General features: G+C 44.4%; 1 protein-coding gene across 1 annotated transcript; it reads left to right on the forward strand.

Moving 5' to 3' along the window:
- GLT1D1 (glycosyltransferase 1 domain containing 1) lies at window positions 1-26,402 on the forward strand. Its single transcript, XM_007423779.4, has 12 exons — window positions 1-122; window positions 3,416-3,564; window positions 6,089-6,194; window positions 6,811-6,862; window positions 9,244-9,280; window positions 9,432-9,488; window positions 13,371-13,466; window positions 13,991-14,040; window positions 15,676-15,719; window positions 17,010-17,130; window positions 21,874-21,972; window positions 24,018-26,402. The coding sequence occupies exons 1-12, from the start codon at window positions 55-57 to the stop codon at window positions 24,162-24,164; spliced, it is 1,026 nt and encodes a 341-aa protein (XP_007423841.1). The 5' UTR covers window positions 1-54; the 3' UTR covers window positions 24,165-26,402.
- The last annotated feature ends 28 nt before the right edge of the window (window positions 26,403-26,430 follow it).

The raw sequence follows: 26,430 nt of genomic DNA on the forward strand, positions 1-26,430 counted from the left end.
GGGACGAAGCCGCCTGGGACGCCGCCGGAAGTAGGGCACAGCTGTCGGGTCGCCATGCGTCTACTCCTGCTGGCTCCCCGGCGAGCGCAAACCGGCAATCGCACCACCGCCCGGAGGATCCAGTAAGTGGCCTCCACGGCCGGCTTTGGGTCCTCGAGCTGGAGGCCGCCCGGTGCCCCTTTCTGCAGCGCTAGTGACCCGTGGCTGTGGGTGGGCAGGCGGAAGTCCGTCAGGTGAAGCCGGGCAGGGTTGCAGAGGGCGGATCGGCGGCTGGAGAGAGAGCTCAGGAGGTGGAAAGGGAAGCCTGTGCCGTTGGCTGGGCTCACACGACACGCCAAACCCGGGTCAGGAGTCTAAGCAGCTGAATTCGCTTGGCGGGCTGAACCTGGTGAATGATAAGCCTGCTTTCACTCTTCCGTGGCTGAAGGTGTGGGGCGAGCCCAGTGCATCTATGGGGTGAATCAGAAACGGGGTAATCAGGTCGTGGGAATGCAACCTTTGTGTATTCATTTTGTATTCTGCGTGTTTATTTTGTATATTTTTGTGTTTATTTTGTATTTTGTTGGATTTATTTTGTACTCTGTGTGTTTATTTTGTACATTTTTGTGTTTATTTTTTATTCTGTGTGTTTATTTTGTATTTTGTGTATTTATCTGCATTTGTAGATAGATGTATGTCAGACAGTGTGTGTGTGTGTGTGTGTTTGTGTGTAGTACACCCCTGTTATAGAAGGTGTCTGGGTCTTACACGCCTGCCTGCTTGTTGATCGTATACGCACCATACAGACAAATATGTATTCATCTTAAATAAAAGTTTCATAGATGGCCGTAAATCAACAAGACTCCTGGCCATAAAACGCGTTAAAATGTATAACAAAATAACATGACCCCGTCAAACTTAATTTTTGACTGTGCAGGGTTTAGAACTGCCCTGAAGGAAGCGCTTAATGAAGGAATAAATGAATAAAATCACAGCCACAATCCCCTGCCCTAACAAACCGCAGACGGCACCCTCTGTATCCTCTGAAAGCGCTGCATCAGTAATAATAATAATAATAATAATAATAATAATAATAATAATAATACCTTTTCAAAACTATAAATAAGCTGTCTACAATGAGCCCAACACTCTCTTAAAGGAGACAGTTTTCATTATACGGTAGATCCAAGATGTCTCCACTCAGAAGTTGGTGGGCTTGATATCAAGGTGCGTCCTCATATGGGTGGGTGTGTATTGTATCTTGCTTAGCTTCACTTTTCACCCAGGAGCTCAAGCCATCATATAAACCCTCCTTCTGACCATTTTTCCCCACAACAGCCTTGCCACGAAGGTTGGCCTGAGTTTCCATGCTGGAAGGTGAAGTCCAGGTTTATTGTCTTCAAACGTGGGTAGCGATTGCTAGCAAATGGGACTGCTTGCATTATTCAAGCTCTGAATTTCTCTAATTGCCTTTTGGAGCTGCCCTTTCTGGAGGTTATGATTGATCGATTGATTGATTACATGCCATTAAGTTGTTGTTGACTCTTAGCAACCATATAGATAGATGTTCTCCATGACAATCTATCCCCAACCTGGTTCTTCAGGTCTTCCAATGGCGTCCCCATTGCCACTGTAACTGAGTCGATCCCCCTTGCTGCTGGTCAGCCTTTTCTTCTCTTTCCTCCCACCTTGCCTAGTATTATAGACTTCTCAAGTGAGCTGAGTCTTTCCACTGACTGATTGATTGTGTGATTGATTATGTGCCTTCAAACCAGTGTTGACTTCTAGCCACCACACATGGTTTTCTCCATGATGATCTGCTCTGCCCTACCTGGTTCTTCAGCTCTTCCAATGGTGCCCCCATTGCCACTGTAACTGAGTCCATCCCCCTTGCTGTTGGTCATCCTCTTCTTCTCTTTCCTTCCACCTTTTCCAGCATCAGAGCGTTCCCCAGAGAGCTGGGTCTTCACATCATGTGTCTGAAGTAGGATAATTTGAGCCTGGTCCTTTGTCTCTTGAGTGAGAACACTGGGTGGATTTGTTCAATGATCCATCGGTTTTCTTGGCTGTTCACGGTGGTCTCAGGAGTCTTCTCCAACACCAAAGTTCAAAAGCGTCAATACTCTCCTCATCCTGCTTCTTCAAAGTCCAACTTTATGGAAGTGAGAGTGTCACAGGGATAGGGTACCACAGCTTGCACCAGAACTGGTTCTTGATATTCCTGGTGGGAAAAAGTTCCATCGGTGAATTGCATCCCGTGCTGGAAGGAAAATGTTTTGTGGAATTTCTGGAAATCTTGGAAACGTAACATATTTTCTGCATGCACTAGAAAAGGCAGCAGTGATATATTTTTTCTTCAGCTGCTAATCTCTCTCCTGACTCTCATTAGGAAATTAGTTTGAAATCATTGGTAATTTGCAAGGCTATTAATTTGAACCAGAATGTAAATCATGGTAATGGGTATAATGGAAGGAAGGAAACCTATTTTGACTTCTGTTGTGCTGGAACTTTCTGAACTTTGGGATATGGTGGTTGGAGAAAATAACACATTTATAATAATAACACACACACATTATTTTGGAGCTTCAACACCAATTATTCATACTTAAATTCAAATTGAGTTGAGACATTTGAGTTAATGGGAGCTGGCATTAACCTTTCTGTTTATTGTAAATTTATCCGTAGCTGCATCATTATAATTCAAAATGTTGTCTGACGTCGAATTGTTAGTATTCATCTTTTCCAAGGAGACCTTTTTTCACGTCCCATCAGTGGGAAAAATACCTTATACCAACTCTCTGTCTGTCTGTCTCTCTGTCTGTCTCTCTCTCATATTGTGCATGTGTGTGTGTGTATCAGCACAATTAGTGTGTGTTATCAGCACGATTAGAGCCAGGGCAAAGAGTGGACACGAGTTTCCAGAAATTTTAGGCAGAAAGAGATTCTTTTTCTCACCTGTTGTTCTTCCTGTTAACAGGAACATCTGGGACTCTCTGTGTGCAAAGCAAGTTCTCTAATGTTACTCTTTGGCATTCTCTGCAAATAAGTACAAACACGGAGCTCAGTCCATGTGAAATTTCTTATGCTTTTCTAAGGGAGAAAGCTAGTTCTAGGGCCCTGACAAGCTAGTTTTCTACAGTTGGGGGTTTCTTTTTCAGCAAGCCTTGGAGCATCCAGCCTCTCGGCCATTTGGGGAGGGGGAGTACCGCCTGCTGAATCAGATGGATTTATAAGATGTCCCAACACAGGAAGACTGTGTCTTCTTCCAGGGATATTGTTGTTCAGTCGTTAAGTCGTGTCCGACTCTTCGTGACCCCATGATATACAACTCACAGATTTTTGAAGCAGTGCAACTTCGTGGACTTATTTCCTGCAGAAGTGAATGTGAATATCCTGCCTTTTTAAAAATTATTCCATCTGCTCCTGTTTTCCGAAGGGACCACCTAGAAGCCGCTGGGCATTTGTGCATCTTGAAGGATACCTCTGATTATGAATCCCCGTTGGCAGTTTCAAATCTCATCTCTTCTGAGAAGTTCGAGGCCGCCCTGGGAATCCATCTCTTTAAAGCAGGAAGACTTCTTCAAGGTAAGATAAGGGCTCTTGGTTTTGAAAGGGGTGGGAAACGGTGTTGTTTTTGGAAAAGCACAAGCCGCTTCTCTAAAAAGCCGGCGTGCGGTTTGCAGGATTTTTGGCCGGCTTTCGGCTCATCGGGCAACGAAGCCACTCAGCTCTCGCTGGGCTAGATTTGAGATCGCTCTGCAAATCTTCTTTTTAAGCTTTGAATCCTGATTTATGGCTGAGATCCTGCTGCTGCTGCTGTCTTTATTTTTTTTTATTGGTTTGATGAAGCTTATAATCCTCTCCAGCAAAACTGAGGAGTTTTGCACCGCGCCAGACGCTGCCTATCCTGTCCTGTCAGTTGGTGTCCTGTTTTGTGGTCTAAAGCTAACAATAAAAGGACGTGCCAGGGACGTGATAAGAAAGAGGTTGAGAGCTGGCCCAGCCTTACAGAAACCAAGGCAAACCAATTTATTAGAACACAGGAGTTGAGGTGGGGGAAAATCCAGAGACAGCCCCAAAAGTGGTAAGCCAAATGAGTTAAGAAAATAGTAGTTGCTTGTACTTACGGGTGAAAGGAATGATTGCTGCAAGCCTTTGCCTTGTAGCATTTTCAAGACCCTTTTTGTCCCTCTGCATTGTCTACAACAGTGGCTCTCAAAGTGTGGTCTAGGGACCCCCCAAGACCCTTCCAAGGGGTCCGCGAAGTCAAATATTTTGTCTCAGTTTTAATTTCTAATACAGTAAATATTGATAGATATAACCCAAATAAACAAAGCTCTTTGGGGGTCATCATTTTTAAGAATGTCAAGGGGTCCTGAGAGCAAAATGTTGGAGAACTGCTGGTCTACATGGTCTTTTGGGCAGCTGACTCCTTCTGGCCTTCATCCTGCTCCTCTTCTGGTGAGGAACCTTCCAGGAAACCATGACGGTCGGGGCACAGATCCTGGCCATGGCCCCAGAGCTGCTGAAACTTGAGGGCAGTCCCCAAGCAGTTGCTGAATTGTCACCTTCAGTGCAAGAGAAGGAGAAATTATTAAATGAGGAATTGTCATGCGGCTCGTATTTGATTATCATAAATGCAAACTAAATTAAACCCAACTTAGTTTTCAGCCAGGGCCCACCTCATTTTTGGCACAGGCTCTCCCCACCTGCCGTACAGAGATCAGGTATAGCTTTGATAGGTCAGCTCTATCTGGGCTGCAATAATAGACACAGCCTCTAGATGGCAGCGGCGACCTAGATTTTTCTGTATCGCTTTGCTGCCCTCTAGTGGTTGTATAGATTTTTTGCAGGCTGGATATGGTGGCTTGACCACACATAGCCTGAATCCTTTCTATTAACTTGCAGACTTCTTTGTAACTGGAGAATAAGGCCAGGATTAAACTCAAAGCCATCTGTTGATTGTTCCTCTCCAAGAAATGCATTTAATTGGCAAGTCAACATCGGGGACTTATTGCTTTCCTGTCTGGCTGCATTTTTTCCTCAGCCGGTGCTGTCCAGAGGTGCTGGACCATCCTGACCAACATCTCCAGAAAGCAGACATTTGTGAACGGCTGGTAAAATATGTACTCCAGGTCGCGAAAGCCTTTGCCAGCTCTGACGCCCGTTCTTGATAGTTACCTGATTCATTTTTAACAAGTGAACTCGTTCTACCTAGAATTTAAAAGCAGTGTTGTTACTAATTAGCTGCCATCACTGCTGCTGTTTGTTAGCTTAATGGAGTGTAAAACTGCCCAGTTAATTGTTTCTCCCCCCCTTCTAATGTTTAAAAAGAACAAGGAGTGATGTTTATGGTCTTGCTAGCATCGCTGCTTTTGAGAAGGGAGTGTCAACAGCAGGCGGATGTTTGATTTTAAAAGAGAGTGGTGCGGCAAAGCGAATTGCCCTTCTTTGTATCAACAGAGCAGAGCTGGGATGATAGAACAGGTTTGAGTGGGTTAGATTTGGCTGGAGAAAGAGAACCTGCTTTTGCCTCTATTATTTGAAAAGAGCACTTAACATGGCTAAAAGCACCTTCTCCTTCAAAGGAAGGAATACCAAAACAGATTTAAAAAGGAAGATGGTTAATACAGGTAGTCCTCGTTTAGTGACTGCCTCATTTAGCGACCATTCACAGTTACAGTGGTGATGGAAAAGTGACTTTGCGACCAGTCCTCGCATTGACAACCTTCACAGGTCTGTAAAGCAAAGGAAAGCTGAAGCAAGATCGTAAGCACAGTCATGGTTTCACTTAGGGACTGCTTTGCTTAACAACTGAATGGCTGGTCCCAATTGTGGTTGCTAAATGAGGATGAGCTATAGTAGAAAGCAAGCCAAGAACCATCCTCGAAAAAAACAAAACCCAGAGGCCAAATGAAAGAAATGTATTTGCAGGCGCCTTCCAACGTGGACATTGGAGGAAGTTCTCTTTGGCGTACCCCAAGGGGAGATCTTTGGAAGGGTCTCAGCTTAGCCAACTCTAATCACAGAGCTAAGTTTTGGGGGGCCAAGTGGCCCCACCTGTGCCACTGGAGTAACTGTTGGAGGGTTAAAATTCTCTGTTTTTCAGGCAGTACAGTTCCTTTTGGAATCATCTTTGGAGGAACGGATATTAATGAAGATGCCAAAAATGATGAGAAGGCCCAGGTTATGGGGAAGGTGTTGGATGAAGCTAGGTAAAGCCATGTTCCTCCTACTCCTCCTTATTCCTAATACTTATTGTTATATCGTGGGTCAACTGAAATCTGTTTGGACCCTCATTAGACCTGGGGCAGGGGGAATCTATAGATTCAGAGCCCATTCTTTTCCAATGCACCAGTTTGGGGGAACCTCTCTTGATCAGAACGCAACTGCTAAAAAGCATCCCTTTTGCTTGGATCAAAAAGATCTGGAGTGGGATCATCCCTCTAAAAGCCAGAGTCAAGGGATCTCAACTAACTTGGGGGAAAGCACCAGCTGGCTGCACCCGTGCAAACCCAACCCCAAGAGCGGGTCTGATTAGGCTGAGCCTTAATCTCCAAAGTTTCTGAGATGGATCATTCCCACTTCCAGCTGGCAATTTCAGGAAGTGAATTATTTACATGCAGAAGGGTGGTCCTAATACTCAATTCTTTGGGTAGCACTCTGGCCCTTCGTAAAATCATCCTAGTGCCCAAAGGGAGGAAAGGCAGATGGCCGAGGCTTTTCAGAGGATGAATGAAACCCATCTGGGTTGGGTGCTTCACTGAGAATGTGGCTTTTGAGGAAATCAGACCCAGGCATTCAGAAGCATTTTCTTCTTTGTGTCTGTAGGTTTGCTGTGTCCTTCACGGAAGCCATGAAGGAAACGGCTGCGACATATTGGGTAGGTGATTCTGTTCAGGGTGGGAGTGCACAAAGTCTTTCTCTCTCTCTCTCTCTCTCTCTCTCTCTTTTTGCTCTCTTGCTTTTGAAGTTTTTTGCTTTTGAGCTTGAAGTTCTTCCTGCAAAGGTTTGGCTCACCTGGCCAAACGTGAATGTACGCCATGTTTTAGCGAAGGGGTTGTGTGAACAGGAGGAGAAGTCTTAAAAAGCAAAACAAAACTAGGTTTCATAGACCTCTTCTCCGTAAATGCACGGGGAGCATGGTCCATTTGTCCCTGAATCTGGTATTTTGGGATAACATCCTCTTGAACATGGAGGTTTGGTCTGCTGTATGAAAAGCTTGCAGGAGGCTTCATTTTTAGATTCAAATGTTGGTGAGCATAGTTAGCTACAGGTTGGGGGGTTCCTGCTGGACTTCCTCTCCATTCTGGTTCAGCACCCCCCCTGCCCCGGTCTGAGGAACAGATTGTGAGCAACAGCGAAGGATTCAGCCGTTTCCATGAGATTCTCCTTTCAATTTCCATCCTAACACAGCCATGATTTATGTCGGCTTCCCCGTCTTCTTCAGCGGAAGGGAACCCGAGGTCACGGCCCCCATTCTTTTCATGGCAGCACGGCCTTGCATGTGGGTTTTGAGCTCGGTCTCCTGCAGCGTGGTGGCTAAAGAGGTGGAAAACATCTAAAGAAGGTTTTATGGAGTAGCTGAGAAGATCAGGCCAAGTTCCCAACCTCAGGGTCTCTGTTCGTCCTTGCTCTCGGTCCCTCTGGCTTTCTTCTTCCCTCAGCAAACCACAGCCAAACTCAAATTTCTGCAAGCCTTATTTTATTCCTTTTTTATTCAATCTGTATGCCCCCTCCCCCAGCGATGCTGAGTGGCCTACCTTCCTTGGCCCACAAGCCAACACCCCAAGCTGGCAGCATTCAGATGCAGCAAATGGCAAAACCTGGAACTCAAAAGCACGCTTTTAGAAACGGGTGGGTGCGGGAGGCGTGCTAATTTTAGGCTTACCTCTACATTTGCAAACCAAGGTTAGGGTAGTTGAGAATGGGCTTTGCAATCTGACTGCAGCTAGAAACACAAGGCTGGGAAAAAAGCTAATTTAGGGTTGTGTCTGGCTTGAAAGTGGCATTTTGCAGGCCTAACGTAAAGACAGATTTGGTTCAGCATGCTCACGACCAAAGGAGAATTGCTTTTTGTGTAAATACAGTGTTTGATAGCAATCACAGACAGGGCTTTAATTTATTTTGATACCTTCAAAAAGAACTACTCTAGATAAGTACCCTCTTCTGCTATGATTCTCTGCCTTCAAAACAAATTAAGCCTCCTTTGTTGGCAACCTTCTTTTTTTTCCCTGCCTCTCGAAACGGCAGCCTTCATTAACTGTTCTTGTTTCTTTTTCTTTCTTTTGATTTTTTTTTTTTACCTCCTGTTTCTCCCTAAAGATGATTGTGGGCTTCGTCCCCCTCCCTCATTCGCCCAGAAGGACAAATAAGTCTAATAGAAGCTAGAAAATGCTGGAAAACTAGCCTATATATGTATTTTTTTAAAAAATCTGCTTTGCTAATAACCTGGTAATTGCATCAAGTTACAGAAATTGATTGCTGGTTCCCATAAATATTGATTGAGGCTCATTTGAGGCTGCTAGCTCTGATTAGCTTCTGACGTCACTGAAAAGCTTCTTTTTAAAAGGGGCAAATTTTAACCAGACATCTGGGCAGCTTTACCCTTTGCTGTGTCTTTAGACTGTTCGTCTTGTAAAGCAGCAGCGGGCTCTTTATTTCTTCCTTTCCTTGACTATATTCCTAAATGGCCTGCGTAGGATAAAAGCCTCACAGTGACATGACATGAAAAGAAAGAAAGAACCATTTTTTAAAAAGTAGAAGCGTTTGATCTGGGGGTCTTTATATTTTTTTTAATGTCAGGAATTCACATGTGCTGATTGGAAACAATGACCCTGAATGACGGTAGGATTTCAGTCTCTTGCATATCTATCTATCAATCAGTCAATCAATCGATATCATAAATTGGGGGGCCGTTACAGAAAAGGCCCTGTTCCTCTTGTCTAACTTTTTTTTATATCCCCAAATGGAGGAACTCTAAGTAGATGATACAGATCTTCTTTTTAAGAGGGGTGACTGTGGGCAAGTGATTCTGATGAATTGGGAGGCAACCAGGATGAGCCTTGCAGAGAAAACAAGCGTGTTTGTTTCTTTACCATTCTCTGCAAACATTTAGAACAGCAATGTCTGAAATAGAACTGTTTTGCAAAAGTCTCCCTTGGGTCACAGTTATTAACTTGCTTTTCCCTTGTTCTTGTTCTTGTTCTTGTTCTTGTTCTTGTTCTTGTTCTTTTTTTTTTTAATTATTATTATTTTCCAAAGCCTCAAATCAGGAACAAAATCTGTGTCCAAGCTCAAGGCAAGTATTTTCAAAATCCTCTTTCTGCCCCCGGAAAAACATTTCCTATGTCTGTCGTTTTCCCAAATGAGAAGCCACCTGCTGAAAATGATTCCGGGTTGCTTTTGGGGGGCAATTGAATACGCGACCCCTAATTTACTTTCATTTTTAGGGATCGTGAGCCTTCTGAACAGGCAGTATAACTGGACAGAATTTCTGCGGAGGGCAGGTAAAAGTGTATACAAGCATGACTTTTCCCAGCACTCTCAGGAAAAGGCTTTCCAAGCACAAATCTCTTTCTGTTTTGGAGATCTAAGGCTTCTTTTCCTGCTTGGAACGATTTGGGGCCCGATTCAAACTGGCAAAGGGCAGCCTTTTTTAACCTGGGGAAAATAGGTGGAAGTTGAAGAATTCTGTCTCAGAGCACACTAGCTTGGATCCCACGTGGATCCTTCTATAACCTCAGAGCAAAAAAATGGGAGTCTTGGTCTTAACACCTCTCACCACTCAAAGTGATAAACCAGACTTTGTTCTAGGTATGTGAACCCTGCTCTGGGATCATCATCCTAGGATCTCTTGGTTCAGACAAGACCCTGTTTTTTCCAGCAAGGACCAGTCTTCAGTTTTAAGTCAGATCCAGATGTGACATTCCACCAGGCAGAAACCAGGACAGGGACAATGAAGCAAAGCATTGGGGCTCTGCATTTAGGGACTTCCTACATTAACCAAACAATTTCTGGCTAGTTTAGCTCTTGATAGAAAGAGAAGTCAAAGCAGATTGTATAACTTCTTGTTCCCCGGCTACAGTTCCCTTTCTGGAACTGCATCCTGGAGAATCCTGGTTTACTCATCTCAACGCAATGCCAGTTTTTCCAGAATAGCGAGCTGTCCTTAATGCTAGATGGAGGAAGCGTTGCTAGCCCACACCGGCAGTAGGAAAATGACCAGGCTTGCAATAATGGAGTTAAAATAAATTGCTATTACAGCCACCCAGGGTGGCCAAATTGGGGAGAGCAATTGGATAGCTGTTTCCGAATGGATTTGTCTAGATTCTGGTTTCATAACTTCTGTTTTGTTGTTGCTCCAGTGCTGATTGTTTAGGCCATAATTTCCACTTAAGTCGTGGAGTCTCTTGTAGAGTCTCTAAATTGGAAGCTAAACAGAATTTGTTATTGCACTTGCTTCTGGTGTTTTTCTCCGTTTAAACCCAAAGGAAAGCCGTTTCAAAGAGAAGAATGCCAACTTTCTGGAGAAATAGTGCTTACTACCACCACCTCTCCTCCCACTTCTCTCCCCAAAAGCAATGTGTCTACATACCGAATAGAAACCTATTTCAGAACGGAACAAAAGGCATTCTGTGCTTTTGGAGGTATAATTTTGGGAGGGGTGAACCACTAGTGGGTGCCAGGCAGTTCCCCAACCTATATTTTCTGCCCTTCTCCTCCAATCATACCTTAAAATTTAATGACAAAGGTTTGGAGCAGTGCAGTTTTAATCAAGGGAAGGGAAGGGAAGTTTAGCAAACCACCCGAATACCTCCTAATGCTGTTATCCCAGTTTAAACAGGCTTCCTCCCCCTCTTGCCCCCCCCCCTTGCAATTCTGCCTAGAAATGCTGGGGAATTGAACCTGGAACCTTTTCTACCGAAATCCTGTTCTCTGCCAGCCAGGGAAAGTTGATTGTTTAGTGCTAAAGAGAGAATTAAGGTTCTTCATCTGAAGCGTCTGCAAAGAAGGTCATCAGGCCTCTGTTACTGAACCCTTAGCCGGTTGGGTAGAGTATCCCCGAGTCACACATCGCCCCTTGTGAATTGCGGCTTTGCCTCCGAACTGGTGCCCAACTGGGGGCGGTGGCCGGATGGAGCTTCGCGTTGTCAGCCATTCAAGGTTGAAGCAGCCTAGAAGACTTTTCCTTCCACCTGAGCGGTGGTGACAAGTAGATAATTAAACATTTCCATCGAGCGCACTGCAGATGGGCACCGGCTCACCCTTCCTTCCACCAACCTGAGCAATTTCCTGGTTTGCTGAACCCGGGGTCTCTCCTTTTGGAAGGTAGAGGAGCACTAAGAACGATACTCAGGATGTTGGAGAATCACCCTGGGTATTTTTGCAGAATGCTCCTGGGGAACGATGGGGAAACAAGCTGCAGGCTGGTTTGTCCCCTGTCTGTTATAGTAATTCATCAAAAATTTGGAGTAAATATTTTTGTTCCGTTCAGATTTTTTAATGGGGGTCGATCCCACAGCTTGTGTTTTCTGATCGGCAACGTCCTCCTTACTAGCAGCACAGAAATAGAGGGGAATAATTGCACTGAGGTCTGGATTCAGTCTTCTGAGTCTGTGTGTGTGCGTGTGTGTGTGAGAGAGAGAGAATCTGCACGCGTGTGTCCCAGAAAACTCCTTATTCTTATTAACGTGCATGTCTAATCCTCCAAGCCTTGCATGACAATACAGGGAATACCAGCAAAATCCACCATATATTAACGAGACGGAGCCAGTAAAAGGCCTTCAGCTTCGCTAGCACACAGCCTCTCAATTAGCCGCGACTCCCAGCCTTCCCTCCCAGGATGATGGGAATTGTAGTCCAAGGTACACCCCCATCCTCACGTCGCCTTGGGTGGAAGGGACACAGAGTTTTGATTCCCAAGTTTGCATTCGCAGAGAGCATTTTCCAGAGCTGGGGAGGGGGGGGGGGAAACCTTTTAATACGTTTCGAGGCACTTGAACGCTCTGTTGCTACGCATTTGTGAAGGGTGGAAAAGGAAAACAGGAAAAGGTCAGCACTGAAAGACTTATTCCTTTTTTAAAAAATGCAGGTCTTCACTATTATGAATACAGTAACAACTTACCTGTAAAAAAACAACCCCCCAAAAAATCAGTGTGGGTAAAATCGGAAACGGTTTAGACCTTACTGGAATATTAAAATTGCATTAAGGGTAATTTTTGTTCTTTACGATAAAGCAAAATAGTTTTGTGGTTTATGGAGCACTGAGGATATTTTGATTATGGATCTTCTTTTCTCTTCTTTTCTCTTCAGCCCGCATTTTGCAATTTGAGCTATTTGGACTTTTTACATTTTCTTGCCTTCTGCTGTCTGGAGCTTTATAGCATAGCCTGTTCTGACTGAAGCTTAATGATGCGGTGGCAAATTCTACAGAAACGAGAGCCTTTTTAAATCTCCGGATTGGGTTTTAATTTAAAAAAAGCAATATTGCAGGATTGGACTCTATGCCCCTGGTGATATTTAGGAGAAGTAAACAGGCGGTATGGGGGGAGGTGGTTTAGGTTAACTGATCATCCCCATGTTTTATACCAATCTTGAAAGAGATCGCAAAGATTTTAAAAATGGAGTGGTGGGGGACAGGGGAAGCAACGACCGAGGCTTTTGTTTAAAAGGTCACCGCAGGGAGAGAGAGACCATAAAAAGAGAGATGATGGCCATATCTTTTCCAGTTCAGTTCCTTTTCCAAAAAAAGGAATTACTTGTAGCATATACTGAGGTTGGAGACATTAACGAAGCTTCTGGAGTCTGCATACGATGGGACCAACCTCTTTTCTAACCTCCAGATGTGCTGGGAATACAGCAGGAATTGTGGCAACAAGTTAGACTTCAGGGCAATGTGGATTGGTTAGTCTGACCCGGGCATTTGGCCCCTGTTGATGCCACCATTGTCCCATGGAAGAGATGCAAAAAACTCCATTTCTCCATTCAGCCCTTAACCCCCACTTCTGTCACCCTCATTGTACTCTTGAGGAGGCGTGACACCAACTTCATTCTTGCTTTTTATACCTTTGGTTCTCCGGGAAAGGTGGCAAAGTTCCTTGTCTTTTCTTGACCACTCAGCGTCCACTTGCATGCCCCTTTGGTGAACTTTCCATGGTGGACCAGTTCTATCTCTCTTTAAGGCAAAGATAGTTTTGAAAAGCAGCGGAAAGAGAGAGAGCGAACACGCAAAGATGATCTTTGGTAGATTAATAAGGGTGAAGATGTTGGGTTGGAATCAACAATTCGCAAATTGGCTTGTTTGCTTGGTGGGTCTCTGATGTTCTTAATTTTCTGAGCTGTTCTGATTTGTTGAAGCTTAAGAAGTTTTGACAATGCTTTGTTTGCAGGGATTCCCCAGGACGACCAGAATCTATACATCTTCCTGCTGATCTGTGGACTAAGGAGAGTCAAAGATCCCCTTTATCTGCTGGATGTTTTTTCAGGTCAAAATTTTCCCATCAAACCTCTTACAATACATTTGGCACTGACGACTCCAGAAATGGGCATCTTTCTGGATGATTGGGAGGCGTAATTTGAGGAGTCAGGGGGCCTGGAATGTGATGCAAACTAGCAGCAGCTGTTGTGTCCATCTGACCAGAGTTTGGATTTTCTAACATTTTTTGTGGTTCAGGAGAAAAGTTGAGGAGGGGGATTCCAGATGTTGCTCTTTTACAGCCCAACTTGGACCTCAGATGCTAGGGGGAAGCTAAGAGATGCCATCAGCTGTTTGAAATGTTCAAAAATGTTCTTTGTCAGTGACATAGTCCTCAACCATTCTGGGTCCAATTTTTCTGTAGGCATCTTCTCTGTCTTGTCACCTCCACAGGTCTAAAATAGCAACTTGAAACTGTATCACCCAACACAATCAAGGTACCTTCTGCCACCAGCTATTGTCAGTCAGTGTTGCCATGCTCTCATCTTACATTAATTTTGGTCTAACCAGAGCTCTCTCCTGTTTGCTTGATAGAGTGGCACCAGGAAGACTCCAGGGTACACCTGATCATTGTTGGACCTGCTGTAAGTCTCCTACCATCCTCCTCTTCCAAATAGCTTTCCTAAATATTCTTCAAGTATGCTATGCTAACATTTACTTCCATGTTTCCTTGTCCCTTAATCAATCTTGGCTAGAGATATTTCTAGCAGAGAGGGCTGCCCAGGAAAGTGCTATATCAGCTTTGCCGGGGCGTGCCCTATGGGTCTTTTTGCTCTTAATTGGCAAACAACACCTGTCTTTCTTCAAGAGCTACTTTGTTCTAAAATGACTTGGGCTTCTTTGTAAGAGACTGAATGACATCAGATTGTCATGTGTTAACTCCCTTCCCCACCCATCTCCAATGCAATGATGAATCACAATTTTGTTTCCTTTTCCCTGAGGGCCAGTTTGCACCACGGGGTAGATTAAGCTAAAGAGTTGGGCATCTTGTGATTCACCGTGGGCTGGGAATGTGCTTTCGTAGCAGGTGTAATGGCATGTGGGAAAGACCTTGGGAGGCTGGAAGAGATGCTGCCTAGGAATGGTCAGATAAGAGGGAGCATAGCCCGCAACAAGATAGTGGAAGGGGCAAGAGGCTCAGAAGGGACCTCCCTAGTTTCTCGGAGTTTGGGGGTGGGGGATCAGACTTGCAAGATGCTGTTAATGTAGCCTTACAATAAAGTAGAATTAGCTTCTCTGGTCATGTTTCCTGTCTGGTCTACCTAGTAAGGCTGACAGCAGGTTGCGAGAACGAAGAGCTCACTTTAGGACATAGCCTGCTTTATTTGAGCACAGCTATTGTTTCTGACTCCTAATAACCACATAGACAGATTTTCTCCATGACAATCTGTCCCCAAGCTGGTCTTCCAACAGTGCCCTCATTGCCATTGTAACTGTGTCCATCCCCCTTGCTGCTGGTCTTCTCTTTCCTTCCACCTTTCCCAGCATTAGAGCTTTCTCCAGAGAGCTAGGTCTTTGTGTAAGGTGTCCAAACTAGGATAAATTTCCTTTTATATTACCTTGTCTTTACAAAACTACACTTTCATTTAAACGTTGCACCGTTTTCTTACCGCTCCCCGTTTTGCTACGGCGTGTTTTTTCCCCCATTAATTGTTTCTTTCCACTCTGGTTCACTGCAAGATTTGAAAGCGAACTGGTGTGGAAGAGAAGATTGGGGAAAGGTACATAATATAAATGTGTCTTGTCTTTTTTAACTTTCAATGCCTCCCCTCTTAGTTTAGACTTCAGGCAGTCCACTTGTCAATTTATATTTGCTTCACTTTCCTCCCAAATGTGTTGTTGAAACTGCCAGAGGGACCAGCCAGGACGTTGCGTATCTGGAAAACTCCTCAAATTCTCTCTCTTTTAAGTACAGTACCACTTATCGAGGGGTGTGGGTTTGTGTGTGTGCACGTTTGGTCGGGGGGGGGAGAGAAAGTTTTGAAAAAATGAATAAAAAAGCAATGTTTGAGATAGCCCCCAGATTAGAACATTATGCTAATTGCTCTGACGTGAATGTAGGCATGATGGACCTTTGTTCTGAGATGCTTTACTTTGGCTTCCTACACTGAGTAGGAGCAAATGACTTCTTCCAACTCCAGTGATTTTATTTTCTCAATCTGGATGCTGTTTTCCTGGCGTGCAATAATTTGTGAGTGATGTTCTTTTTTCTGCTGTAGGCTGATCCAACATTCGCAGAAGAAGTTGAGGAGAAAGTGAACAGGTAGGCTGTTCTAAAGCATAAGAAGATTCATTTTTCCTGAAGGAAACTCATTTATTTTCCTGAAATCCTGCACCAACCTTCTCTAATTGACTCTCCTCCGGTTATTTGGGGCCACAACCTTGAGGGTCTCAGGAACCTTCATACCACAATTCCTCCTTTATACCATGATTTCAAGAGTCGCTGAAATTTTGAGCAGCTAAAAAGTACGTTTTCTGCCCAGACACCCAGAGACTGGGAGAGAGGCTTGTGGGATCACGTGAGTTAGAAACGATCCTCTTTCTGAAGAAATGCATGTGAAGGACACTGCACACTGAGTCACATAGCAGGATCCCACATCTGCTAGCCTGCCCATCCCATAATGAAATCTCCTTTTATGCTGGGAGAGTAAAAAGCATTACAGACAGGGATCCTTAGTTTCACATTTGAGCTCAGTCAAGAGTCTCCATCGATTTGACTTTGAGGTTACAAAGAAGGCACAATACAAAATAGCAGAGTTTAGACTCCTGTGTAGGTGGGCAGAGAAGGAAAGTGTAATTAAAACTTAGTATTTTTCCCCCCAGTAATTGGGGATTGTAGTGCAGTGTAACTGGAAGGTCGCAAGCTAGCCCCAGGCTGCATTTGTAGGAAATGGGTTGGTCTTTAGGTAACCTATGGAAAGATTGTTCTTACTTTCTCCAAGAGATCAATACATTCTGGAAGTTCAACTAAGCTGACCTTGTTGAAAGAGGTTGGGTCAGTGCTACAGCTCTTGACATTTGGAGAAGCCTTGTGTCTCAGCCTCAGGAGAAACGATCTAGATTCCATGTCATGCTTCAGAACATGCCTGCTAGAATCTTTCAAGCAGGCAGCATACAAATGGGTGGATAAATAATTAAAAGAAATGAAATCACAGCTGACCTCTTAGAAGGACAAACATCTAGAAATTAAGAACGGAAGGACTCGGTAAAAGAAATGAGCAGCTTAGGGACAGTTACGTTGGACACACTGGACATTCCATAGGACACAGAATTAAAAAATCATGAAAGAAACACAAGGCTTAAAATATGGGAGAATTTGTAAGTCCCCAAACACAAGGTGCCAGATCCCTGATTACTGTTTCCTGACCTGGTTAGGGACTTCCAACATGCAGGTAGGTGGTTATGGCTAAACGAAAGGACCTGAAACCTGGAATATCATTCTCAACCTTGTGGATTTCTGTCTCCCTTCAGTCCAAGCTATCTTGGCCAATGGGGAGAGATGGTGGGAGTTACTGTCCAGTAAGATGATTAACAAGCTGAATTTACCCCTTAGGGCAGATGGGGTACATCTGTTACCAGCAATCGCCCAGGAAGATCTTCATGCCGTTGTGAAAAAGTGTTTTGCTGTCGTAAACACTTCCATTTCAGAAGGGATGTCTGCTGCAATTTTAGAGGTAATTCTTCCTTACTTCCAGGAGGGGAGAACCGTGTGAGGCATTCCTCTGCCTTTCTTGAAAACCTCTGTCCTCCTTCTGTTGATGTTCCTGAGCCCATGAAGGACAACGCTGTTTGAACTGTCCTGTGAAATGGACTGTTGTTTAAGCATTTTCACTCTCCTGTTTTGCCCAGTGACTTGAAACCAGAATATCTACACGCACACGCACATCCCGGCATACATGTTGCAGAGGGGAAAACACAAATGAAAATTCTGCCCTCTAAAAAAGGCCTCTGGATGAAGCCCACTGTGCATTTTATCTTGCAGAGTTTAATCAACCCTATTATTAAAAGTCAGTCCTCTTTTTCTCATTTTGGTTCTGATTTGGACTGGCAGTTACAAGCAGAAGATGCACATCGCCCACTGCTAATTTATCGGTCTCTTCTGCCCCCAAATTATGGAATAGCTAAATAGCTCACTTGATTGTTAATTCCTCTCTCCAGCCCATAGCAGCAGGCCTGAAATCTGAGCACCCCAGCTTTTAATTAAAGTTGATTGTAGAAGAAGCGTTTCTAGCCCTCACGAGCCCAGGGAGAAACTCCAAGTGTGGTGCCCAGAGAAAAGTTTTTAAAAACGGAGAACAAGGAAGCAAGCAACGAAGAACATAAATCTCCACTTTCTTTTCATGATCTCATAAAGGTCAGAAAGCCTCCCTGGATTACATACTAGCGAAGTTGGAAATCAAATTCAGGAAGTTTTGGACAAGATAAAACCTCTTTGGGCTCAACTCCCCTCTTCAAACAAGACTCGGAGTACGAAGGCGCCGCTGGGAAAGGGAAATAATTGAGACCGTATCGGCCGGTGCAGTTGCAGGTGAAAGTCAGTCGAAGCTTGGAAATGCATCCTGCCCCCCTCCGCTGGAGCGGCAAAGCCTTTTAATTTAGCACATTAATTGCCGGATTGTCTCCTTGAAGTTGTAGGGTTTGAATTGCAGATAACGCGGAGCAGCCAGAAATCACCCGGAGGCTGACTGAGCACAAGTCTGCTAGTTAACTCCTCTTGTTTATTTTTGCTTCCTTGGGAGATCCGGGCCCGCTCCTCCCAAAGAAGGCGAGATTAAGGGGAGACGGGAAGATGAAAAGGCACGTTTCTCGGCGGCTGCAGACCGCAGGCAAGAACACAGGCTCCAACTCTAAACTTGCATGATTTATGGGAAAGGACTCACTTTCTCAACTTTGAGATCCTAGCCAGGCATCGAACAAGTGAATTAGCATAACAGCTCACGGAGAGCAGACCGTATGTAGTGTCAGATTTCCAGATCATTAGGAGGGAGGAAGAGTTTTTCCCTCCCTCCCTTCCCAAAAAGCTCATCACGCACAGAGTAGCCGGGTTTTTCTCCACGTCTGGTTCCTCCCCCCATTTTTTTTTTTTTTAACATCTGACTTATTTTGCCCAATTTCTCTTAGACAATCTGGCTGACGTTGACAATAAAGCAGCCGCATCTCCCGAGAAAGACGAGAAAACAACTTGTGAGGGATGGGGCCGTTTTAATTAGTCCGCGTTCTCCTACCTGAGATGGCCAAGAGGAGGAAGCACCATCTGTCAAATTCCTGTTTCATTAACCAAAGCTGCCGTTGGCCGAGAAGGATATAGTGAAACTGCAGCCCGGTGGGCCTGTGTGAGAAAAAAAACACGAAATGCTGCTTTCGAACCCTTTTGATTAAAAGGAAAAAAGGGAAGGGAGAATGCAGAACGTTTCAGGGCATATTTCTCCAGCTTCTAGACCATTCACCCAGGCAGCCTTCAGCCATGGGCCTGGCTTGAACGATGGTGCAACTGTTGAAAGCAGCCGTCAGCCTGGTCTACTCTGAGTAACACTACGTGGGATAAGGTTGGGGAGCCTCTCCCAAACAGGAGAAGTAGCTCATCCCGGAATATGGTTTGAATCAGTCTTCTTCCCTGATGTGTTACGGTTCCATCTGCAAGGAGTTTCAATGTGGGACCTCTGAACGTGGTTCTGCTCCTCCTCCTCCTGAGGTCGTATTTTTCTCCTAGTTAAATCAAGGGGCAGCTCTCTGAATTATCCATTAATGGCCATTTTTAGGTGCAGACTAAAGAGATCTAAAGCAAGTTGGACAGACGCCTGAAAATGAGAGGAGGAGGAGGAGGAGGAGGAGGAGGAGGAGGAGGAGGAGGAGGAGGAGAAGAAGAAGAAGAAGAAGAAGAAGAAGAAGAAGAAGAAGAAGAAGAAGAAGAAGAAGAAGAAGAAGAAGAAGAAGAAGAAGAAGAAGAAGAAGAAGAAGAAGAAGAATATGATTTACAGATTGAGGGTTCTGTATTGTAATTTGGCACTTGGGTTTAATGTTTGCCCAAGAGATAAAGGGACGAGGGGGAATAACAATAATAAATCAACTGGCTTCCTCTCCTGGATTGCTTTTATATCGTATTTTGCTTCTGAAAAGGGAGGACGCCCTGTCAGTCATTGCATTCTAGTGCATCCACATTACAGGTATTTTTATCACACCGTCACCTGGCTCAAGGAAAGGACAGCTGCCTTAAATTCCCCAGTCATCTGGGGCAATAATTGCTTACTGCATATCCATTCAGGTAGGCTCGGTTGGTACAAAGCCAAGCGTTCGTCTCCTGCCTTCGCCATCTGCTCCCGTCTTCCCTGCTGATGTAATAGCAGGGTGTGTTGTATGTGTGTGAAACGACAACCCAATGGATGGGTTAGGCCTCTGCTTGGATTAATGTTTCCGTTTCCTTTGAAAGGAATCTCTCTCCCCACCCTTCCCCAAAAAGAACCAATACATTCAGCTTCCCTCCCTTGGAGACCCTATTGCCTTGGGAGCGAAGGAGGAGGAGGAACAGAAGAAAAAAGGAAGCAGAGGAGAAGGGAGTGAAACGCATCTAACTCAGCCATCATCCAACCCGATGCTCTTTACCTGCGTTGGATTTTGACTCCTGTAATTTCTCTGTTACACTACATCAATTCTCATATGGTGGAATGTTTCACACTAGCCTGGAATTGCACTTCCCTCTAATTCAACCTGCTTGGAGATTATGGGAGTCGGAGTTCACATGTTTGGGGGGCACCGGCGTGGGGGACGGTGTCACTAGCCTGCCCGTCAAGCATGGCACCCCAAAGGTGTAGCCACGTTTGGCCTGTGGGTTCGTTCAAAATAATCAACTATGCTTTACCCTCCCCAGGTTGTCCTGCTTTGCTTCCAGGGCACTGGAAAATCTCCTGCCTTCCTCTGCCCCGTCGGATGCTGTAATGAGAAGAATTAAAAGTGCATTCTCTTCTAAGTGCTAGCCAAATCGGTATGGATCGAGCAGCCGGAAGAGTAGATTTCTCTCTTTGGCCCCAACTCTTCGATAATTGTACAAGATGAGCCATGAAGCCTGCAGAGGTAGAGAGGTTTCCATGACTTTTTTGAAACCAGATGCTGGCAACTGAAACCCCAGGTTGGAGATTTTGCCCAGCGAGTGTAGGCAGATGAGGCTTCCACGGGCATAAGTACTTCATGCCATTGTTTTGCACGGATGAGGACTGAAAAGATTCCAGCGCAGATTAAGAGAAAATTCTGGCAGGGTTGCCGACGCCCTTAGGACTTCACTTAAATGTCAGTGACATAGCCTGATCAGTATGACTGGAAATGCACCTCTCTCTTTCTTCACCAAAGTTCTGGAGTGGTCTGCTGGGTTTTGAATAATATGAAAAGGTTCTATAAAAACTTTAGAACATGCAACAGGAGTCTAAAACCAGACAGGGCCCAGATTTCATCCTGAAGGTGAATTTAAAGAAAAGATTTTTACTTGTCTATGGAAAGCCGGGAGGAACCTTGTCAAATTGCACTAAGAAGAAATACTGGGGCTTGTGCAGAAAAGGTCCTGCTTCTTGTGAAGACGAATGGTGGCTCCCCCATGGTTGCTACAGTGGTGCTTCCAAACTTGGCAGTGATAAATGTCCTGGTTGGCCTCGTCTTCACAGTGGGAGACACACCTCCTGTTCATTCCGGGAACATTGGGAGTCAGGCCATCATGCTGACTCCTGTGCTATTCACTGCTCCTCTCCACGCCCAAGAATCTGGAGCAGTGTTTCTCAACCTTGGCCAATTGAAGTTGTGTGGACTTCAACTCCCAGAATTTCCCAGCCAGCGTGGAAGGAAAGAAGGGAGGATTTGAAAGAACATCCATCACACCGTCCTGCCTTAGCTTGGCTGAAGGGTCCTATGGGAGACTGCTCTAAAAAATGCTTCATGGGAAGGGCAAGGTCATATCAAGCTCTGTAGGACTTCAAAGAAAGGAACAGTACAGGTAGTCCTCGACTTACGACCATTCATTTAACAACTGTTCGAAGTTATGATGAATTCTGGGAGTTGAAGTCCACACATCTTCAAGTTGCCAAGGTTGAGAAACACTGCTCTAGATGCCCAATTCTGTTGAGCTCATCTTCTGCTGACTGCATGGACATGTGCTCTTTCGGGATGCCTCTTCAAATTCTAGCCTGGAATTTCCTGGTGGTGTCTCCTCCAAGAATTAGCCAGATCCAGCTTTGTTTTGAGATCATTTGGTTCTATGTACATGAAACTGTACTGTGGTGGCTGTAGTGGGTTCAGAAAATATTTTTCTGTTTGGAATGAGACTTGGCGAAGTAAGTAATAAGCTGCTGATTTTCTGTAACTGACTGGCCTGCATTAGAGTTACCTACAAGGTCTCCATCCTACCAAATGTGAGCTCTTTCTTTTCTGTGTAACAGGCAATGGATTTAAATGTTCCTGTGCTGGCGAGAAATATTCCAGGAAATGCTGCAGTAATTCTGCACCAAACAACTGGATTATTATATTCAACCCCCCAGGTAATATTAAGTAAATTAAGTTAAAAATATGTTGGGTCCTGTGTAGACAAGGTGTATGGGGGGGGGGGGTTATGTGTGCTCCAGATAGATCTCCTGCTGGATTTCAGTAGAACAGCAAAGTGTTCTGGATTTAGCAAGGACCCCCCCATCTCCTGCAGATTTGCTTCCTCATCTCAGGCCATCACCAATCTATTATATTTGCTCACTGCATTTATATCCTGTCTTTCTTTCAGGAGCGCCAAGCTTCATACTTAATATTCCCCTCTCCATTTCTTCCCACACAACCCTGTGGGGTAGGTTGGCCCAAGAGAGCATCACTGGTCCAAAGTTGCCCCGTTAGCTTCCACCACTAAGAGCAAATTTGGTCTCTCGAGTTCTGCTCTAGCATTTTCATCGTGGCTCCTGTCCAGCCTTCCTTTTTCTGCAAGAGGTCTGAGAATAATGGGGTGAAGGGCAGGGAAGCCTAGCAGGGAATTGGGGAGGAGAGGAGAAATACATCTTTTTTCCATTTCCCCATATTTTCCCAAGCTTACACATCTCTAGTATTCATATCCTTGCCCTAGCACCTTGTACATCATCACTAACATGAAAGAACTTGTGTCATTGGTCATAATCTTGGCCACAGGTACAAAGGCACAGCCACATTTCTGAATCTGCAGAAATTGGGTGGAAAAGCTAAAATGATACCAGCCCTGGTGGGATCTGTCTATCTCTATATCTCTGTCTATCTATCATCTATCTATATCTATCTACTCTGTCTCCTGGAGAATGAAAGAATTGGATATTGGAAGCTGTCCATGTCTCATGGTGCTGAAGCAGAGTTGGGGGTTACATTTTCAACTGAGACCTAATTCTCCCCCACCCACCTCTTGTGGGTAACCCGCAGGATGTGTCACATCCAAGGCAATTTGTAGCTCCACTACCATACTGAAAACCTTGATCTTATTTGTTTTAAGCTTTCCAACAGTTTGTGGCACCCGGGTCGCAGCTGTGAAAAATGTGTAACCACCAAGATTTTAAGTCCTCTGTATGCACATTATCTTGAAGGTTCACCCTGTCTCCTAATTAACCAGTGTGTGTTATTAGACTCAAAAAGGAGGGACTGGGGAATGGGAGGAATTATGGGAGAATTAATCCTGTTGATCCCATAAATTAGATTTCAGTTCTCCATCAATAATCAGTTACGTGCAGTAAGGCTATGCTTTGAAAGAATAAAAATGCAGACCCAGATTAAGTAAAGCCACAAAGTGGAAAATACATTTTCTTCTTAAGCCTTTTTTTTAGCATGATGAATGCTGTTAAGTATAGCCAGGAAGTTAGATGTTCTGTTTTCATTAGTCTTTGATATAACTAACCCCCCTCAAAAAAAAAAAAAACATTTTTCTCCCGAGTCTGTTACTTCCTGCAGTGTTCAGAAATGAATCTTTTTGTTATAAGTTGCAGTTGGTTTTCCTGAACCAGAACTTTATTATTATATTTGTAATGTGTCCATGAGGTCCCACTGGTGAAGAACAGAGAGAAAACATTTAAGGTTTTGATGTTTTCTGGCAAATTGTCCTGAGGGCTGTGTTCTTCCCAGTCTCTCTTATGATCACTATTAGGTGTTGGGCAACAGGGTGAGCTTCAAGAACAGTTGAGAATTTTAGGTGGGGCAATAGTGGTCAATGTCCCCTTCCCTCCCACCAATGAACAGTTGAGGATCTACTATCACCACCTAAGGATTCTCTTTTATCACACACACACACGTGCACACACACACACACACACACACACAGAATGACTTTGGCCTTATTGTTCCCTTTCCTCCATTCTTTCATCAGACAGAAGAAACGCAATAAATAATAAGAAGTTTAAGAGTTTGTTATTCTGTGTTTTGGAAAATCTTGGTGGGAAATCTTCTGGTGGGTAGACCTGGTGTCTGCTTCCTGAGCTGGTCTACCTCGATAACAGGGCAGAGATCTTTCTGATGATGTTTTGTGAAGCACCACCAGCATTAACAGTAGAATACTAATAATGATTGCCCATCCTACATCCTTCCTTTTCAGGAATTTGTCCAGCTGGCCAAAACTTTGATTAAGGACCCGTTTTTCCATAGAGAGATTGTAAGGAAGGCACATGATTATGTCCTGAAGCACCATTCATGGGAAAAAGAGAGGAAAGTCTATCAAAACCTTGTTTTGGGTCTTCGATAATGTTTTGTATTAAACAACCATGCTCATCTGGGTTTTCTTTATATTACTCACCTGATTTGTTTTCATTACTGATATTACTGTGGTCATTTTGTAGACTTTGTTCTCCTCCAGAGCCAAAATGTGGTACCTCGGGTTATGAACTTAATTCGTTCCGTGACTCTGGTCGCAACCCGAATTGGTCGCGACCCAAAGCAAATTTTCCCATAAGGTTCAATATAATTACCGTTAATCTGTTCTGGCGTGGAGGACAGGGAGGCGGCTATTGCTTGGAGGGAGAGTCCCGCTCCCTATGACCATGTGTCAGGGGCGGAAAATGGCCGCGGACCACGTGTCACGGGTGGGAAAATGGCCGTGGACCACGTGTCACGGGTGGGAAAATGGCCGCGGACCACGTGTCACGGGCGGAAAAATGGCCACGGACCATGTGTCACGGGCGGAAAAATGGCCGCGGACCACATGTCATGGGCGGAAAATGGCCGCGGACCACATGTCACGGGAGGGAAAATGGCCGCGGACCACGTGTCACGGGAGGGAAAATGGCCACGTATCCTGTCCATACCCTGAGGCAGAGTTCGCACATCGAGGCAATTTTTTGTGGCCGGAGCTGATTGTAACCCGAAAAGTTCGTTAACAGAAGCGTTCGTAACCCGAGGTACCACTGTATTAGGTTTCTACAACCTGGTAGCCTTCAGAAGTTTTGGACTTCTGTTCCCATAATGCCCCACCAGCAATGACTAAAGGACTATGGGAACTAAAGTCTAACACGCTATAGAACCCCAAACTGAGAAATACATAATCAATCTGAATGAGTATGTTTGGTTGAGGTTAAAGCAACAAACGATGATCATCTGCATTATTTGGGGAGATCTCACCTACATATAGTAACCCATACGTAGATACTCAGACACTCAGTTATGGGAATCCAGAGCAAGAAACCATTATATGAGTCCATATCTAGAGAAAGCGAATTAAGCATCAATCCCAACAAAATTATTTGGCTCTCTGTTACAATTGATTTATGGCACGTTCATTGCATACAACTCTAGAAGAGCAAACCTCAAATTTGGACCGTAGAAGTCCCGTCAGCCCGTTTTAAATCTGCATCTGTTTCCATGCAGAAAAAAAAGAGAAAAATTCCGACTCTAAAGGGCTTTTAAAAAGGAGTCTCTTTTCTCAGTGCAAAGAACAGGGATGAAAAAAAGTTAATTTCCTTTTCCTGTCAGCTGCAGTTTCAGCGATGGTTACACACGCGCACACGCTCCGTTCCCTGTGGTGGGTAACTGCGTTTTAAAAAATGAATTGGACTTTATTGGTCCAAAATAACCAATAAAAAAGATGTATCCCTCCTGAACGCAACTAGATAAATGCTACATATAAGAGAATGTCTTTTGATTATCTCCTGCTGATAATACAGTGAGAATGCTGGCCAGGGAGCAAAGACAACTCAACACATCTGTTGAGCAAAGATCATACTTAGTCCAAATGATTTTTATGTAGCTAGTTCATTTATAAATTACTGAGAACCCATAGCTACCTCAGAACAAAACACTTTCCTTGGCCCTGTATATTAGCTGAAGTTTCTAAGAAATGCTTGCTTTCTGGAAGTTGAAGTTCATTTGTATTGGTTACGTAGAGCGATCCCACTCTTTTGTGTATTATTCTCGACTTCTAAATCCCTTAGTCATTAGTGTTGTTTAATATGTGTTCATAAGATTTGTCTCCCGCCCCCAAAAAGCAATTATGGGAGGGCCCTTTGGCCCATAAATCTCAGAGCAACTGTGATTCATTTCTTGTTCATAGTCATGCTGTTTTTCTACACGTACAAACGAAACCTTCCCATTCGTATTTTTTTTTAATAACCATTGTTCTGCGTTGCTTAAATAAAGCCCAATGACCTTGATTTGGTCCTCTGAGCTGCCTGTGGCCTTGAGTGCTTGAACATACCTGCAGTTCTTCCCTAGGCTGGTTGGCCTAGAGCTTCTGTCATCCACAGCCAGTAATGGCCACGCTGGCAGGGAGGAAACTGTTATGCGTAATCCAGAAAGACAGTCCTTGATGTGAGATGTCATCAGAAGCTTGCCATGACTTCCCCCCCCCCCCTTTTTAATTGTACCATGGATGTTTTAGTTGATGCAAGGGTGTTTTCATTGTGCAAGATCCCCAAGACTCATTGAAATGTGGTAGGCTGTGGATGTAACAACTAAATAAATAAGATTGGCATCCTTGGCTCTTTTGCTTGGTGAGGGTGAACCTGTTTGGAAGAGGC

Source organism: Python bivittatus, unplaced genomic scaffold (genome assembly GCF_059951505.1).
Source record: "Python bivittatus isolate LINGU-HERP-01145 unplaced genomic scaffold, Pbiv_v1 ctg000100_np1212, whole genome shotgun sequence".
NCBI lineage: Eukaryota > Metazoa > Chordata > Lepidosauria > Squamata > Pythonidae > Python > Python bivittatus.